The sequence below is a fragment of the Nymphaea colorata genome, chromosome 6 (assembly GCF_008831285.2).
Source record: "Nymphaea colorata isolate Beijing-Zhang1983 chromosome 6, ASM883128v2, whole genome shotgun sequence".
NCBI classification, from domain to species: Eukaryota; Viridiplantae; Streptophyta; class Magnoliopsida; order Nymphaeales; family Nymphaeaceae; genus Nymphaea; species Nymphaea colorata.
In genome coordinates this window covers 17,974,099-17,993,282 of record NC_045143.1, presented here as the reverse complement: position 1 = coordinate 17,993,282, position 19,184 = coordinate 17,974,099, and the positions used below count along the sequence as shown (strand labels likewise).

General features: G+C 39.7%; 1 protein-coding gene across 1 annotated transcript; it reads right to left on the bottom strand.

The window, feature by feature from the left end:
* Positions 1 to 11,606: 11,606 nt before the first annotated feature.
* Positions 11,607 to 18,841, bottom strand: LOC116256610 (polygalacturonase inhibitor-like). Its single transcript, XM_031633008.2, has 2 exons — positions 18,183 to 18,841; positions 11,607 to 12,111 (listed from the first exon to the last, which is right to left on the bottom strand). The coding sequence occupies exons 1-2, from the start codon at positions 18,839 to 18,841 to the stop codon at positions 11,727 to 11,729; spliced, it is 1,044 nt and encodes a 347-aa protein (XP_031488868.1). The 3' UTR covers positions 11,607 to 11,726.
* Positions 18,842 to 19,184: the final 343 nt, after the last annotated feature.

Genomic DNA, 19,184 nt, shown 5'->3' with positions numbered 1-19,184 from the left:
TTATTATTATTATTATTTTTATTTAAGATGGTTAAAGAAAAATTTTTGTCAAAAATGGGCGGCTCCGAACTTGCTCCAAATCTGATTTTGGTTCAGTCGCTTGTTGACTCGTTCTAGCATGCAACTTGGGTTTAAAACATGTTTTGGTGTGAGAATGAGAGCTTAAAACAAAGGGAAGGTCCGCACACACTCGACACTCAAATTTTGTAGTTTCGCACTTTAATTTCGAATTTTGGATTTGAAATGCTTGATTTAGATCTGAACTTGGGTTTTGGATCTAGTTTAGATCCAAAAATTGGATTTTGTGTTTTGGTAAAAGAGTGTAGCATTTTTGAAAAATTTGGGGTGATTACACCCGTCTAGTTGGAAAGTATCCCAGTTTCTATTTGTAGCTACTGATAGCAAGATCTAAGTAGAGTTCATTTTGGCCACTGGAGCGAATGTCTCGATAAAGTCAATAGCTTTACATTGAGTGCACCCTTTTGTGAGTAGTTTGTCTTTATATCTGTCAATAGATCCATCAGTATTGTACTTTATTCATATATCTGCCAACATCCCACTGGCTGCTTTCCTGCTGGGAGGGGAACCATTGTCCAGGTCTGATTTCTTTTCTAGGGCATTCAATTCTTCATTCATGGCCTTTCTCCACTGAAAATACATACTAGCTTCTTGAAATGTTGTTGGTTCCTAGTGAGTTTAGGTATTGATAAGTAGTTTTGATATTTGGTTAACAAATTGCTAAAATCTACTTGTTTTTCAACAAAGTGTTTAGTATTGGACTGCACTAACTTGGAACAAAAAGGGTAGAAATCTCTAAACCGGGTCGGTAGATGAGGGATACGAGTGGATCTCCTAACTTCATGTATGTTATGGGTTTAATCTTGAGTCAAAGACTACTTGATGACCCATTTGAGTGCCTTGGTGGTGAGAAGGTTGCTTGACTTGTGTATTGAGATGATGAGATGAGGAATCAGGTTGACTTGTTGGAGAACTGCTACCAGGGTTCTCAAACACATGTGGATTGAATGCCACCAATATTAGTGGTTGATTGAAAACCATCAAACATGGTAGAATAATCCTCTTCGAGAGTTTATTTGGATCATCGTGGATGACATCCCTATGTCCTCCTCATGATGAGTAGACTTTGAGAAAAAAGGTTCATATTCAAAAAATCAAATGTCTATGGAAATATAAGGACGTTTGGAAACTAGATCATAGCACTTCAAGCCCTTTTTGGAAATAGAGTAGCCAATATAGATGTACTTAATCACATGTTTTTAAAGATTATGCCGAAAATGCTCCTGAAGGTGGACAAAGCATTTGCATCCAAAAACTTTAAAATGATTAATTGAAGCAGAATGCTGAGTCAAAAATTCATGGAAGCAATTTGCCAAGGTTTTCTGCTAGGTAACCGATTGATGATGTAACAAGCCATGGAGATAGCATCTGACCAACAATCTTGCGGAGCATTCATTTGAACAAATAAGCACACACCACATTTAGAAAGTTGCAGCTTTTGCATTCAGCAACACCATTTCAAGAAATGTACCTAAGTGACATGAGATTTATCTTCAATAAATGTAACATAATATCGGAAACCACTAATGGACTCAAAAGGTGCAGGTCTTTACACATATGAGTGAACAAGATCAAACAAGACGGCACTCTGATGGGCACCATTATTGAACGGTAATTGAGTAGATTTTGCAAATTCACAAGCGTCACATGAATAAGTAGAATAAGAAAGTTTAAGAAATAACATTCTAACAACATTTTGAGAATCATGTCCTAAACAAGAGTGCCGTAAACAATCCATGTGAAGAAGAACAATTAAAGAAAGCAAAACTGTTAAAATCTTGAAAATATAGTCCATCTCGTTGAATGCCTTTATGAATCTCCTTCATCGTCATTGCATCCTAAAATATAACATTTTTAGATGAAAAAATAACTATGCAATTATGCGTTTGTGTGATCTTACTGCTGGACAAAAAATTTATGGAAATTTTAGGAACATGAAGGATGTGCAACTTCTCGTTGTGATCTAAAAATTTCATGTGACTTGTGCTGGTAACCCACATGATTGAGCCATTAGCTTTGAAAATAGGTTTGATTTTGTCAATAACAGTTGATAAAAAAGGTTGATGGGTCATGTGGTTAGTGGCTTTGGAATCAATCATCGAATCATGAATTTGACTGTTAAGAATGTAGGCAAAAGACATACCTGAATTGACATGTTGCTGAGATGATTGAGTGATCGGTTGAGACGTTACCAAGTTCATTTTAGCCATTTGATTGAACAACTTCATCATCTCATCTCTAGTGACACAAGAGGCTGCATTTGCTGTGAGTCACTTTTGGTGGTCGCTTGATTTGAGTCTTTGTTGCATTGTGGTTTGCCAGCAAGATCTTAGCAGCGGTCATGAGTGTGGCCAAGTTTTTGAAAATAAATAAACTTGAAATGAGATCTAGCCTTTGACTTATTTTGGGATGTAGAAAAATTACCGTGTGCTTGAGAGTAAGGTGCTTTGACATGAAACACAATTTTATCCGGCTACTCGGCAGGTGTTGAGATTGCCACAGAGGAAGATGAGATCATAACTTTTCGATGGATTTCATCCTGTTGAATCATACCACAAACAATGTTAAACGATGGGAGAGGAAACAGTCTTGAGAATTTCGTTTCGAAGATATTCATAGTCATGGCTTAGACCAGCTAGAAGTTTAAAGACTTTGTCCTCTTCAAATCTTTGATTATGAACCCAAAGATCAGTTGATGGTGGTCTACATATAAGTAATTCCTCAAACATACCACGGGGATTTCCCACATAGACAATAATTTTTTTTTTTCATCATGAGTAAGTTTGGCGTTTTCATTTTGCAGCTCATAAACTCTAGCTATATTACTTTGTTCTCCAAAAACATCTTTAGTAGCATACCATAAATCTTTTGCAGTGTCCATAAACATGAAAATTTTACCAATTTGTGTCTCAACGGAATTAAGAATCCAAGACATAATCATATCATTTTCACAGACACCCAATTATCATAAGTGGGATCATTTTCTGCAGGTTTAGGTATGGTACCTAAGATGTAATCATCTTTGCTTTTTCTGCTGAGATAAAATCTGATAACTTTCGCCCAGTAATGCAATCTGTCCCAATGAACAGCATGGTGGTGATCTTCAACGGATTGTTTTCCTGAACAATGATCTTTGTGTTCGTGGATGAGGCAGGTCCATCTTCAACGGGTGGAGTCAGAGGCTATATATGATACACCATTGAGAACTTGACCACAAACAAGAGAAGAAGACCACAAAGAACGAGGGAAGATGAACACCCTCAAGTTTTTTGCTCTGATACCATCGCAGATGTAACACAGCAAGTTTATGTGGTTCGGCTTCTTGCCTACATCCACGGTTGAAAATTCATGTTCAGATTTTTAATTAATTTTTCTGCTCATTTTACATCATTATAAAATAGAAACTGGCAACAGTAAGGAAAAATCTTGGGTGAATGAAACTTCCACCTTTCTTCCTTAACACAAGAAAGACATTTATCCCTCTCCTTGTATACAAGATGGACTAGTTGTTGCCAACAATGTATGCCAGCCTGTGTAGGAAAATTTTGTGTACAGGCCTTGAGATGCTGCCATGAGGTGACCAAAGGTTTTGATATTCAATAAAATAAAGACCGAATGACTGTCTGACTGTATTTTCAGGTCATTATGACCAATATACCCTTCTAAGAGACAAAGAAGCGTCTTCGTTTTTTGTCCCCCTCATGTCGTTATCTCATTGCTCTGTCATTATTTCATACCCAAGTCATTATCTCATAGGTCGGTCATTATCTCATACCTATTATCTCATACACATTATCTCATACTTCTGTCGTTATCTTATATCCCTATCATTATCTTGCATATATAGCATTTGAGATAATAACAGATGTATGAGATAATGGGTACACAACCATAAATACCACTTTGAGGAATGGCTGGAAACCGTCTGTAAAAGTATGAGCGGCTGTTCCTAAAATGAATTAGCAACAACAAAGTGACTGTTCCTAAAGTGTTCTTAAAAGTACCATTCCCAATTACTTTTAGGGCCGATTGCTTGTTCCTAATGAATACTCATTAGACCACTTTTCCATGTGTTCTTCCTAAAAACTAAAATTTTAATTATATTTTAAAATCCATATCGGAATGCTTGGAATGACCGTTTATAATACTTCATGTAATAACTTTTAGGAACGTACCCCAACCATTCCTCTAGAGATAGAGAGAGAGAGTTCACTACATTATATATATATATATATATGTTTCCTTTGATACATTGAAGAAAAAACAACCTTGTAGAACTTGTTCTTCAATTTTAAAAGCAATTATAATATTAAGACGAGATTGTATATTATGGCCCTACCCAAAATGTCACTCAAATGCCAAAATACCGTACATAAAGACAAAAGTAATGTAAAGGTTTCCAAGCCTGTAGCGTAGGGCCTAGCTGTCATGAGGAAGGTGATGTTGGGGCTGTAAGGCTTGGCGAGAACGTTGTGGTCTGACCATGAGTTATGAGCTTATGTTTGGAAGGGTTTCACACGGATGGTGTGTGTGTGTGTATATATAAACAAAGAAAACTTATTAAGAAATGTTAAATAAGTAAACAACATAGAAAACATATATCAACATAAACAAGTCAACAACACATAAGATATATACCAATGGCTTTTGCAGCAATCTGTTTAAGAAATCTATGAAAACATTAAGCGTATGGACAAAATACATATCAATCTCCAAGTCATTTGCTGCATATATTGTAAAGTTGCAATAGAATGAGGAAAATCATCTATGAAACAACTGAACAGCCTTTTAGATAGTCAAATACAAACCACAACTCAGCATTGTGGAATTGGAGTCTAAGTGCTAAATGCTAAAATGAAATGGGTTACAGAAAATAACATAGGAGCATGCACGAACGCATGGTTATCTGAAAAAAAACTGGTCGCAGACGATATGATTTTCGAAGAAGAAAAAGATGAATAGTTGATGCAGGTCATAGAAGAAGGGCAAACGATTTTAAACCTGCCATTGGAAGAAAACAAATAGACTGCTGGATGACGGGAGACCACTGGAAAAAAAGGAAGCTTAAATAAGAAGCTTCAACAAAAAATTCCCAAATCAATCGATGGAGAAGTCGCTGAACAATAGCAGCTGCATCCTCCTTTGTCGGAGACATTGCCTCTAGCCCGAAACCAGTCGATGGAGCAACCAACATCACTGGAGAACTCCACGTGTTGCTGCCGTGGGTAATACATAGAGCTCTTAACCAAAATCGAGGGTCCTATGTTTTGCTTGAAAGAAAAAAAGAAACACAAGGCCTAACTTAAAGCATATCAATTGTTAGAAAAACTGATCATGTGGCTAGAGGCAACCAACGTCTAGCCACAACGTCACCGGAGAACTTAAAGCACTTGGGTGAGGCCCGGGTACGGGTACTGGTACGCACTTGGGGCTGAATGAAGCGTATCAATTGTTAGAAAAACTGCTCATTACATTTGTTTCCGGTGTGCTTATGCACACGTGTTGAATTATCCAATACCTGCTTGATAAGGTTGCATTGGGAACCTCACGGTCGGCCCTTTCCAGGTTTACTTTCTGATAATAGTCCTTTAGCCTCTTATGTGTTGTTCATTTATCAAGTAGATGCATCTTCTTGCACTCTTGAGATTCTTTTCTTCCCAATTTCTACTCATTACGTGCTCTTACTAATTTTTTAGACCTGACGAGACTTGTTTCTATTACTTTTCAGGTTTCTCTTCTTTTATGGCTCGAGTGTCGGGTTTGTATTATCTTCATTTACTCAATACTTAACATGTCAATTATTACTTTCCTCTTTCTAGTGGTTATATGCTTTTAACATTTTTTGGGTTGATTAGTGTCAATTACCTTATTTATGTTTTGTGTATTTTAATGTATTCTGGATAATTGGTGGTACTGATATTGTTAATTTTTTTTAAATAATTAATTTTGTAACGCGGTGGGCGCGTCACTAAATATCAAGCTTCATGTGAACGGGAATGCAGATAATTTGTAATGTTGTTTTGTATGTTACGGAATGTATCATTCAGTAACGTTGTCATTTTTTCGTTATCAAAGGAATTAATCACATAATATTCGGTAAGACACTGGGTAACGTTGAGGCGGCGTTACGGAATTTCTCAGTTACGTGTTTACAACGTTAATCGAGGTCAAATTTCTTGTAGTGGTTTGAGATGGTTTAATGAAAGTTACTGTCCTCTCTCCGTACACGTAGCAGAGCTTTGGTGAACCACATTAATGGCTGCTTAATATTCTTCCTCTTGTTTTATCTATTTACAATTTATCATCTACCCTTCGCTCTCCCTCGAACATGTCTCCGTAGTCTGCATGTGCTTCGTTACCTTCTTGTCTGGTTATCTTTCAACACTTCGTGCTTGTCTCCTCCGCCTGCCTCTCCATTGCCCCTTTCTTTTATCGTCAGTTTGCTTCACATCCAATCTTTTGGATGGACCTTTTCGTTGCTCCAATGGTATTAGAATTCTGCACATCCCTTGCAGGTTTTGTGACGTGGTCCACTCAATTCCATTTTCTATATGCAGTCCATCACTTCCACAATCAGTGACAAGCTAGGCACGGTGTATCGGCATGCATCGACATCAGCAAGCTAGAGCATCCTTAGGCTCACAGGCATCCTCTGTTTCAAATCTCTTTCCTGCATCTTCCATAAACCATACAACCTCTTCCCCTCTCTGCTCTATTGAAAGAGATTGAATACAAAGGTTTTTTGGCAAGTACCAAATCCAAAGGACCCTCCCTGTCATGTGCCTTGCATGATTGCATTGTATGCGATGCAGATGGACTTTCTACATCTGACAGATTCACATAATGGCCGTGTGATGAACTAATGGCCGTGTGATGAACAGTTGACTAGTGTTTCTTATTTTTTTTTTTCTCTTTCTTTATCTCTCCTGACGTATTATATGTCTTATCTCTGTATTACTTTATGCGTCTTTTCTTCTCTTTGTTGCATGTTACCAGGATCTCTAAACTATTGCGCATGCTTACTGTGGTTTTGGTGTTCCTACATTCCATTCGAACTATGCGTGAAGTAATTCTTGCGATGGTGTTAGAAAATTTCATTGGTGACGATATAAGCTTTTAGACTCATCAATGATAATCTATATTTTTATTTTCATAAATTAGTTTCTCAACAATACATGCTGCAATATTCCCACTAATATCTCGTTAAGTTATATCCTGGACTAGCTAGATGTTCTCTCGTGGCAGACCATCATACAAGGTAACACTAATGTAATTAGATCTAACCTAAATAAGAAGCTTAATTAAGATTTAAGCAAGCAATAACTTTAGGGATGTAAAGAGTGTAATGACCTGATCCACTTGACATCAGACTTGGCATTTGGTCAACCCCTTTTATAAGTTCCCTAATTTTTTTCACAATCTTATATACGAGACTAAACTTTTAAAAGCAGTGCGTTACAATATACCCCTTTTAAAGCACATGCCTACATGCACTGGCTTTAATACTATGGTAATGACCCCATCCACTTTTACACCAGCTTTAGGCCTCTAGTCTAATGGTTCTCAACTGGCCCCTTTGCAGCTTTAGTTTTAACCCTAAAAGAAGTTAGGAAGCAACTCGCCCCATTGCAGCTTTAGATTTAACCCTAAAAGAAGTTAGGAAGCAAGACAGTAACTTAACAAAGCCATTTTAGAAATCCCTAAAACCCTTCACAGTTTTAAATACAAACTAAACTTTTCAAAATGGAGCATTACAAAGCAACTTAATCTGCATCTTATATAGCTATTATCACACATAACTAATTAAATATTCCCCAACAGACTCAAGGTTGAATAATTTGAACAAATAAAAATATAATGTACTAACTTGCCATCCGTTTTAACAATAAATCAAATTTAAGTTATTAGTTATTCATGAGGATAATACTCAATCATTTGGAAATTAAATTAAGTACAAAGTCACTATACGTTAAAGTTCATGAGCACCTTCCAAAAATGATATTTTTTGGAGAATTTTAAGCCTGTGCACTCAAGAAGCTCAGTTCATGCACGGTATCTGTGATCAACGTGATGGGTGGATGGAGGAGGAGGAAAAAGGGGGTGATCATGGCCGAGACCTCTTATTTAGTTTGGATTTGTTTATTAGCTCAGATCTCAATCTATTCCAAGATCTAGATAAATTTCTTTGTTTTCCTTAACCGTTTAAATATGGGACTTCAGTTCATGATGGATAGTTATTGATCCGACATACCTTTAATTTTAACTTGATCATGAATGAAGTTAAGAAAAGTAGGGGTGGGCATCGGGCCGGCCCGTCCCGGTAAGGGCTGGCCCGATAGCCCGGGTCTCTGCCAGGGCCCGGCCCGTTTAAAAATAAAAAACAAATTTTTAATTATAATTTTTTTAAATATAAAATATATTTGTTAATAATAAGTATATATTATTAAAACAAAATTTTTTAAAAATATATATATTTTTAATCCTAAACGGGCTTACCGGCCCGGGCCCGGCCCAAGCCTGGGCCGAGCCCAGCCGGGCTGACGCCCACCGTTAAAGAAAAGCCACTCAACAATTGATGTATTTACAAAAGCAGCTTAACGTTTAAAAAATTGTAATTACCTGACTAAGCTAATAAACTCATTCATGAGCATGCACGCTTTACGAATGAGAAACCTAGCTAGCACAATATATTGTAAAAAAAACCTTTTTACTCGTAATGAAAGGGAGCACAGTGAATTTTCCCGAAACCCACTTCTTTTTCGCCAATCTGTCATGATTTTCCCTTGCCTTTGCTCCGTTTGATGGCACAGTGAATTTTTGAGTGGTAAACCTTTTATGAAAAAAAATCCAAGAAAAGTGTACGGTGATTATATTTTAGATTTTTTCAAATCCAGGCTGCCTGGAGAAAAAACTTATGTTTTGTTGCATAGGAAAAAATTGCCATGGATAATCCCTTGCAATTGGCGAGGAAACAGTGGTACAAAAAAGAGGTTTCATGAAACATTGCAAAACAATATACACATGTTTCTTGCACAATGTTGTTTGGTAAAAGAAAAAATCAACAAGCAAACTCATGAATATACAGAGTTACTTGACTACAAGTACAGCTCCAACCACAGATTCATCTGCAATCCTGTCGACGGTATCTTTCAAGGCTGAACCAAAAGGAAAAACCTACAGGATTAAACAAGAATTCCAAGCAGAAAACGAATATAGACAGATAAGAAAGAGAAAACCAATAAGACTGATTACATAAAAAAAAAAAACACGAAACCGAATGTCAGAGGGAAAGCACCAAAGAAAATGATTGGTGCTGCTCATTGGCATCGCCTCGACTTCAAACCCTCTCTTCTCCGCCTTCCAACGCTTAAGAAAACAAGTCGTCAGCATCTTCTTCTCCTTCTACCCCAAAAACTACCTCTTCAGCTCTCAATTTATTATGAACTCCATGAAATGAAAAGATCCCCAACAACCAACCATGATCTCGATCGCATTAACTATAGTCCAATAATGAAACAGAAATTGGCAAGAACCAAAGTCAGAAGTTGCCGAGAAGGAAGAAAAGATGGAGAATGAAAAAAAGAAATCTCGACGGGCAGTTGTGGGTGTTCAACTCAATGGGAGGTGCTGCAAGAAAAGAGTATGTCACGTGCGGCAACCCTGGTCGCGTACACCGACGCGATGCGGGTGCCAGTGCGACCCAGGTTCCCACCCAACCCGCCCCCTTCTGAGTAACTTGCGGCAGTTGAAAAATTTCACCGAGCCTTCACCTATACTCCAAAAAATTTGTAACAAGACATCCAGGAGGATGATCGTTGATATCGTTCTATGCTCAGCAGCTCAGAACGCTCCAAGAATCAACACCAGCTGAATTAGCGATCGCCTGTTGCTGTGAAATGCTATTCTTGCTTCGTTGCGCGATTTCTCCCAATGATCCAATCATTATAGCATAGATTCAACAGCAAATCAATTCCAAACGGCGGATTATTCAAAAGAAAGCAGAATCGTAGAAAAAGGTCACCAAATTCAAAGTAAAACCCAAGATTCTAGCGAATTTGGGGATGCAGCCGCCTGTTGGAGGATTCTGGCGAGCATCTTCGCCCAAAATCGCCAGCGCTAGTTTTTCCCTTGATCTTGGATGGAATGTCCCCAAACTTTGTCAGAACGTTTCCTGGTTAAGGACGATGATGGTCCATTGGTCGTCGTCGGCCGATTGTCCTCCGGTTGTTGGATTCCCGCGAGTTATCAGATAATCCCCAATTGGCAAATGCAGAAGCAGAGCTTGATAGCATCACTCCCAATCATTGATTCACGCTCGCTCCTGCCCATTTCCTCTCCGATTCTCCCCGTCACGTACAAATAAGGACGATCAAGCAATGACAATGGAGATTGTTGATCGTAATACACGATCAATCGATGTAGGACAAACGTTAGACTCCCATTGGTGAGGGGCGTTCGATCCAATCCCATCAACACATCTCATTTTTTTTATCAAATTTGATATTATTAATATATTATAATAATAATTAATAATAATAATAAATACCCTAACCGCACCCTAATTTTTTGAAATGTATCACACCGACACCCACATCCACCACACCGGCACTCGCACATCTGACACAGAGAAAGAGAGAGAGAGCGTTTGAAGAAAGCCGTAACGGTGAAAAAAATTATTTTTGAAAAAAAGTGGGACCCTGGAGGGTACGACTTTTTGTCCAGGTGAAATTTATCCAAATCCAAGCTCTCGAGCACTCGGGAAAAAATTTAATGTTTGACGATGGGCAGTAAATCCAGACAAATAAGGAATTTTTCCGTGACCAACGAGAATTTTAGTTATCTCCATTTTAAGAAGAGCTAATACTTGTTGATTGGTTTGACACGGCTTCACACCCAAAAAGAAGAGCAAGTCAAGTCTGAGCTCCACATGAAACAGGGCCATAGGCACACAGAGAGAAAGAGAGGAATGAACATACGTGGTTTGAGAAATTTACTTTTTGAAGCAATGTTCCTGTTTATTAGAGGTAAAACAGTCTCTCCTTAAGTACATTCATAAAGTGCTTTACAAACAGGAGCAGTTATTCATAATAAACATATCAAAAGTTAGGCAGTAAATTGAAAATTTCTATATATTGTTTATCTGAGGACTATTCTCTCTTAATTTACTTGATTTTCCGTTGAGCAGCCGGTGGTCTAGCCCTTGGTTAACCCACGCGAATCAAATAGTTTGCAAGAAAAGCCGAGCTTCACGAAAGGACAAAAGACTCCCATGCGGCTTGACCCATTTGAGAGTGACTACTAGAAACTTATAAGTAGCTTTTCACTTCGAGATCAAAATTAATTTCAGATCATATTACTGAAACCTTATGTGAGGTAAATATACGGTCGATGACATTACATTTATTCATCAAAATTCATTAGTACACTCATCATCAACTTATTACTTGATACAATAGGCAAACTCTAAAGGACGATTGGCAGCTTAAGAAGCATCTTAAAATAAAAAAGTAAGCTGCCTAGAGGAGTGAAAAGCAAGGGAAAAAGAAAGCAGGTAAAAACGAAAGAAACAAGAAAGAGACGTGGACATATATATAACTAGTTGGCCAGCACAGAGGCGTGGAGCTAGGGGAGTGATTGTGGGCCTTCGTCTAACATGTCACAGAGAGAGGAGGGCCACAGAGGCAGCGGTTGTGGAAGAAGGTGGTGTTGTCGAATTGCAGGAGTCGACCTGCATAAGGAATCCTCCCACAGAGCCTGTTGAAGCTCACGTTGAAGATCCCCAAGCTGGTAGCGTTCACCATTTCCTTGGGGATGCTGCCGCGTACCATGTTGTGCGAGAGATCGAACCTATACAGCTTGTCCACCGGAATCTGAACGGCGGTGAGATCGAAATCGAACAGATTCCGGGACAGATCGAGCTGCCATAGTGTTTTGGACCGATTGTTGAACAGGGGAGAAGGGTCGCCAATGAGACGGTTCCATTGCAGTTCGATCTGACTCCAGTCGATGTGTGCGAGGGACTTGGGCACCTGACTGGTGTGTAAGATCATTTGGTGGGCCGACATATGTCCATAAGGAATTTCAGACATTATGGCTGTCTTAACGTAAATATCCGCTTAAGTGATTGCGTTTTGGGATATTACGTCATTTTAGATGGTATGGAGTAATTTTGAAATGTATAGATACCAGTACGGAATTACGAACTCTTTGATGGGTTGAATCCGTAATTGTCCTCATTATATAATGGTAGTGGTCCCTGGGGTCGTGCATACAGTTGCTTTTGGTTTCTAGGGTTTTCTCTTCCCCATCTGAGAGAGACCTCACGCGCACCGCACGTACCCTGGAAGACCCTGCTGCGATCTTCCCGTGCACCAGATCAGATGGATTCAGGTACGCTTCCGCTTCAGTTTAAGGTTTCGTTCATGTCAATGATTTAGCAAGAGCATGATCCTGTTTAGAGTATATACGTTTGGTTTTGTATATGCGTTATGGGGAGAAATCCCAACATTTTGTATCAGAGCCTATGTTCTTCGTTAAATCGTTGAATTTTTTTGAATGATTTTGTGCGACTCCTCATTGGTTTCTTCCCTGTTCTTGGGCTGCAAGTTTTCAAAAAAAAAAAAAAAAAAAAACTGGACAGGGGGCGACGGCCTCCATCGCGTGGGCGATGGAAGCCATCGGCTTCCGTTGCAACCGGAGAAAGGGAGAGAAGGGAGGGGCGCAACGGCTGGAGTCAGGCGTTCTTGCGGGGTAGGAGGGCTGCGACGGCCGGCCGCCTTCTGTGCGCCCCACCTTCGTTTTTTGTTTTGAAGGAAGGGCAGCGAGGGACGATGGCGGGAGAAAAGGGCTTCGCCCACCTCCGTGTGGCCACATCCAGCCTCGCCGGGGAGTCCACCGTCGCGGGATGGCGCCGTGCGACGAACTGATGCCCACCCACTCCCTTGCCGGCGGCTTTCTGGCTACCGTTTCAGCCGCCCAAAACCAGAAAAGGGGCAGATGTTCAAAACAGAGAAAAACCGGTGGAATCTGCCGGCTTCCGGCTGGCATCGGCCCGCCATCGCCGCCGCCGACGTCCGGCCGTCCTGGCGGCACCCGCCGGCGGCCACCCACGGAGTTGGGTGGCCTGCCGGTGGAAGGCCACCGCCCGCCTGCCGTTCGGCAGGCGAGCGGTGGAGACGACGCCCGCGACCGCTCGCGCGGTCGAGCGGGCGGGTCGGCCCGGGTCGGGTCTTGACAGACCCGATCCGGATCCATCGTGATTTAAAAAAAAAAAAAATCCTTTTGCCGCTGCTTGCCCGCACGCGTTTGTGTTATTTTTCGGACCGGATCTGGTCTCGTCGGACTCGACTCGTATCCATTCAGTTTAAGTTATGTAAATCGGTTCATTTTTAAAAACCGTTTTTTGGAAAAGACTCGAACCGGTTCAATACGATTCAGAACCGATTCGGTCCGATTCAGACCGGTTCGGACCTTCTAGGGACCGGTTCGGACCTTTCAGATCCGATTCGGACCATTTTGAGACCGGTTCATTCATTTCAGAACCGATTCGAACCATTTTCGGACCGATTCAGGGCTTTTCAGAACCGGTTCATTCAGTTTTGGAACCGATTCTAGCATTTCAGAACCGATTAAGTTGATTTTTAAACAGATTCGGGCATTTTCAGACCGGTTCACTTGATATTTAGACCGATTCAGGGCTTTTCAGACCGGTTCATTGAGTTCTAGAACCGTTTTTGGGCCAATTTTAACCGGTCCAGTGGGTTTTAGAACCGATACAGTCTATTTTTGACTGGTACGTCTAATTTTTAGACTGGTTAAGCCCTATGTAGGGGTATGTGGGTGTTCTAATTATGGTTTAAGAACGATACAGGCCATTTTAAGGCCGATTCAGTAGTTCTTGACCCTCTTAAGCACGATTATGATACCGGTTTATAAATTTTGGACTCTTTTGGGCCCATTTCATTGAATCATTTTGGTTTTGGATTTAATGTAGGGCATACGTGTATGGTAATTTGGTTTATGCATCAGGTTTTGGATTCAATGAATGACAAATTTTGTATGTAAATTTTAATTCATGTATCATGTTTTGCATGTTATTAAAATTATGGGTGTACTTTAGATGAATGTTTGGATTATGAATTTTGATCTTTGGCCATGTCTGTTGTTTGAAATGAGTACGTTTGTACTTTATGTCACCAAAGTGACCTCTGTTGTACGAATTTGCTTGTTTTGAACATTAGATGATAGTATACTTGATCCAAGCGGGCAATAATCAACCCAAAGGAGGATTGTTGTTTGGTCAGGTTTAAGTATACAGGGCAATGAATATGTGATAATTTTTCAGGTTTCCATGTGAATAGCGAGTCAATCCAAAGATAGGCTCGTTGTTTGACAGGGTTAATTATTTATATTCATTGTTGACCAAGAATACCATTTGCAGTTAGTATTTCAATCCAAAGATTGGATATTAACGTTGCACCGGTACCTTGTGATGGGATTTAGGCAATTGTATTTAAATTCATTTATATTTGTTGTTTCATCTTTGTACATGTATTGATTGTGACCATGTTTGGTATTTTTGATGTTCTCTGTACAGTGAGTTCTGCTTCTATGATATCTGCAAATTTGAGTACTGTTCCTGAGTTAAATGGTTCGAATTTTAAGGACTGGAAAGAAACTGTTATGATTGTTCTGGGTTGTATGGATCTAGACCTTGCATTTAGGGAGTTGTGCCCACCTCATCCAACAGATCAAAGTTCCCATGAGGATAAGCGGTACTTTGAACGGTGGGAACGCTCAAACCGCATGTGTCTAATGATCATGAAGAGATCAATCCCAGAAAATTTTCGAGGATCTATTACTGAAAAGGCTGGTGCCAAGGCGTTCCTTGAAGAGATTGAAAAGCGTTTTGCTAAAAATGAAAAGGCTGAAACAAGCACTCTTTTGAGTAAACTTGTGACGCTGAAGTATAAAAGTAAGGGGAACATACAGGAGCACATTATGGAAATGTCTCATCTTGCTTCAAAATTACAGGCGCTAGGTCTGAGGTTACCCGAAGACTTTATAGTGCATATGGTTCTTCTTTCTCTTCCACCACAGTTTGGACAGTTTAAAGTTAGTTATAACTGTTAGAAGGAGAAATGGACTCTTAATGAGCTCATTTCGCACTGTGTGGAAGAAGAAAAGTGCTCACTTGGCTAATACGCCTAAAAGTAAGAAAAGGAAGGCTATTAAGGAAATTGCAGTTGATCACGCATCCATTAAGAAACAGAAGAAGCATAAGGAAGGCAAATCAAGCTGCTTCTTTTGCAAGGATGAAGGTCATATGAAGAAGGATTGTACTAAGTATCACGCATGGTGTGAAAAGAAAGGTACGATTCTTACTTTGGTTTGTTCTGAGGTTGATTTAATTTCAGTACCAAGGCACTTGTAGGTAGATTCGGTTGCTACTACTCACATAAGTGTTTCCGTGCAGGGCTGCCTAAATTGTCGGACGCCAATTGATGCTGAAAGATTCATCTATGAGGGCGATGACATGAAGGCGAAGATTGAAGCCATAGCAGATTTTTTGAGTTATTGTTAAAGATTGGTTGTTATTTGAATTTGATAGAAACTTATGTAATACCGCCTTTTAGACAGAATTTGGTTGTTATTTCCTTACTGAACAAATTTGGTTATTATTGTTCATTTGGAGGAAATAAATTTAAGTAGTTTCTGCATTCAAATTTGAATTCCACTGGTTCTTTGTCTAGTAGTGATAACCTTTATTTGCTTGATACGGTTGCTTCATATAATGAAACCTTGCATGTTATGTTTAGTGGTACTAAAAGAAAATTAGCCAAAGAGAATTCTGCTATGTTATGACATTGGCGCTTATGACATATCTCTGAAAAGAGAATATAAAGACTTATGTCAAAAGGAATTCTTGAGTCCCTTGATTTTGTAAACTTTAATGTCTGCACTGAATGTATAAAGGGAAAATGAACAAACATTAAGGGGTTATAAATTTTATAATCCATTCAGTAAGTCTTTCTTTAAAAGGGAAATGCCCATTTCTTTGAGGATATTGAGTTTGGGGAGGTGATCAGGTTAGAAGCATTGCCTTTGAAGAGGGACCTGAGTCTACTCTATTCAGAAGAAGGCAATGATGTCGATCTCCATACTGAAGAACAAACTCAACAACCTCAAGAAAATTAAGTAGAGATGTCACTAAGAAAGTCCATATATGGACTAAAGCAAGCTTTCCAGTCAATGGTATTAAAAATTTCATTAAATTATAGTTTCATTTGGTTTCGAAACTAATATGGTTGATGAATGTGTATACCAAAACTTCAGTGGAGCAAATTTATCTTTCTGGTTTTATATGTCAATGATATATTGCTGACAAGTAATGATGTGGGCATATTGCATGAAACTAAGAAATTTTTGTCATCAAAGTTTGACATGAAGGATCTTGGTTGTGCATCTTTTGTATTAGGAATCCAAATATTTCGAGATCGTTCTCGGGGTATTCTTGGATTATCACAAAAGACCTACATTGATAAGGTGCTTCAGCGATATAGCATGAAGGATTGTAAAGCAGGAGATACTCCAGTTGCTAAAAAAAAAAGACAAGTTTAGTCTCAAACAGTGCCCTAAAAGTGAAATCGAATCTAAGGAAATTGAAAGGATTCCCTATTCATCTGTTGTGGGAAATCTTATGTATGCTCAGGTTTGTACTCGTCCGGATATTGCTTTTATCATTGGAATGTTAGACAGATACTTAAGTGATCCTGGTATGGGTCATTGGAAAGCAACCAAAAGAGTTTTGAGGTACTTAAAAAAAACATAAGATTTTATGCTTACATACAGAAAGTCAGACCAGTGGGAGATTATTGGGTATTCAGATTCTGACTTTTCTGGGTGCCAAGATAATGACATCCAATCAGGTTTTGTGATTGCATAATTTTGTCACGAGGCTGCGCATTTTGTATGGTATAGAAAGACCACTAAGGTTCTTGTGTGATAATAATTCAGCAGTCATGTACTCTTATAATAGCTACAGTTTGTCAAAGTCGAAACACATCGACATTAAGTTTTTTTGGGCTGTTAAAGAGGGGATACAGAATGGTCAGGTGTCTTTAGAGCATATTGGGACAAACTCTATGATTTGCGGATCCGCTTACCAAGGGTTTAACACATAAGGTCTTTCACGAACATGTTGTTCGTATGAGGGTGTTATCCTTGGATGATGTGCTGGTTTAGTGGGAGTTTGTATTTTGTTTGCTCTTATGTATAGACACATATTCAGTTTTCTGCAAAATAAAGTTTAAAGTTCTTTGGTTCCATTCTATGTTTATGTTTTGATCTCCATAAGGTTTTAAAGTTGGACCAGTTGAGAATATACATGTTGTAATCACATTGCATGTAATTCTCATGCTATACATCCATATCAGATCTATGTCATTGGTTATGTTAACATTTGTGATCATTGAAGGTTTAGCTAACTTTTGATATAGCGAAAGCCGCTTTGGTTCTGTGTTGATATGATCATGGACGAGATTGGTGAAATGACGTTTGTAAGATAGCAATTATGAGCTCCTAAGGTTTTATGTAATGTCTGAATGTATAAAGACATATTTGGCTCAAGTGGGAGATTGTAAGATCATTTGGTGGGCCGACATATGTCCATAGGGAATTTCAGACATTATGGCTGTCTTAACGTAAATATCCGCTTAAGTGATTGTGTTTTGGGATATTACGTCATTTTAGATGGTATGGGGTAATTTTGAAATGTATAGATACCAGTACGAAATTACGGACTCTTTGATGGGTTGAATCCGTAATTGTCCTCATTATATAATGGTAGTGGTCCCTGGGGTCGTGCGTACAGTTGCTTTTGGTTTCTAGGGTTTTCTCTTCCCCATCTGAGAGAGTCCTCACGCGCACCGCACGTACCCTGGAAGACCCTGCTGCGATCTTCCCGTGCACCAGATCAGATGGATTCAGGTACGCTTCCGCTTCAGTTTAAGGTTTCGTTTATTTCAATTATTTAGCAAGAGCATGATCCTGTTTAGAGTATATACGTTTGGTTTTGTATATGCGTTATGGGGAGAAATCCCAACACGGTGAGCATGTTGTGTGCGAGGAAAATGGAGTTGCCCTTGAACCGGCCGAATGCCTCGGGTATTGAACCGGTGAGCTGACTGCGGTCAAGCCGCAGCCAGTTTAAGTTGGGCAAGTCGAAGAGGTAGGGTGGTATCGTGCCAGAGAGTCGGTTATAGTTGAGAACGAGGGATTCCAGCTGAGGGAGCCGGTGGAGCCAATGGGGGATGGGACCGGTGACATTCGTCCAGCTGATTTCCAGCCAGGTGAGCACCGTCAGGTTGGACAGGAACTTCGGGATCTCGCCGGTGAGGCCTGGTATTTTCCGTATGAAAAGCTGTTTCAGGTAGGGGACACGCGCAAGGGACGGCGGAATCCGGGAAATGGGTATGCCGCTAAGACCAATCGCGTTCACCCTACTGGTGTCAGAATCGCAAGAAACACCAATATAGTGCTGAGAGCAATCCTCGTCCAGTAACCATCCGTTCGACATCGTGTTGTTCAACTCCTTGTTGATATCCTGCAGGATTTGCCGGTCCTCCGGGACGCACCGCCATCGGTAGGCGGTTGTACTGGAGGAGAGTGTAAGGAAGAGGAAGAAGGTGAAGATGAGATCAATGAAGGAAGACATTTCAATCGGCCAATGGATCGAGTGAGTCTGGATCTTTGCCAGGGTCATCTTTATGCTAGTTCTGGGCAGCGGTAGCTGCTGAGAAAAGGAGTGGAAGTTTCAACAACGGCGGCGAGTCTTGAAGATAAGAGGAATCCATTAATTTGTTGGGTCCACTGCTTGCCCTAACCAAAAAATGGTATGTAGTTCAATCAGCCTTGTCCGCTACAAATCTATTTGCCAGCTTTTGATACTTCGAAAAAGAAGTTACCAAAATTGACTTATCAATTTCTTCTCATTGTCGAGATATTGTTGCACACAGCTAGTTTTAAGCATCATGTTTTTGACGTCGGTTTTGGCTTTGGAGCTTTCTCATGAGTGCCTTTCTTTTCCTTTTGCTCCCTCTTTTCTG

Bases quoted from the DNA above. Each gene is read 5' to 3' on its own strand.
- LOC116256610 (XM_031633008.2), bottom strand. From the start codon at position 18,841: ATGACCCTGGCAAAGATCCAGACTCACTCGATCCATTGGCCGATTGAA. The intron at 12,112-18,182 runs GTTGGGATTTCT...CTTACACACCAG, and splicing joins GCACACAACATGCTCACCGT to TCAGGTGCCCAAGTCCCTCG.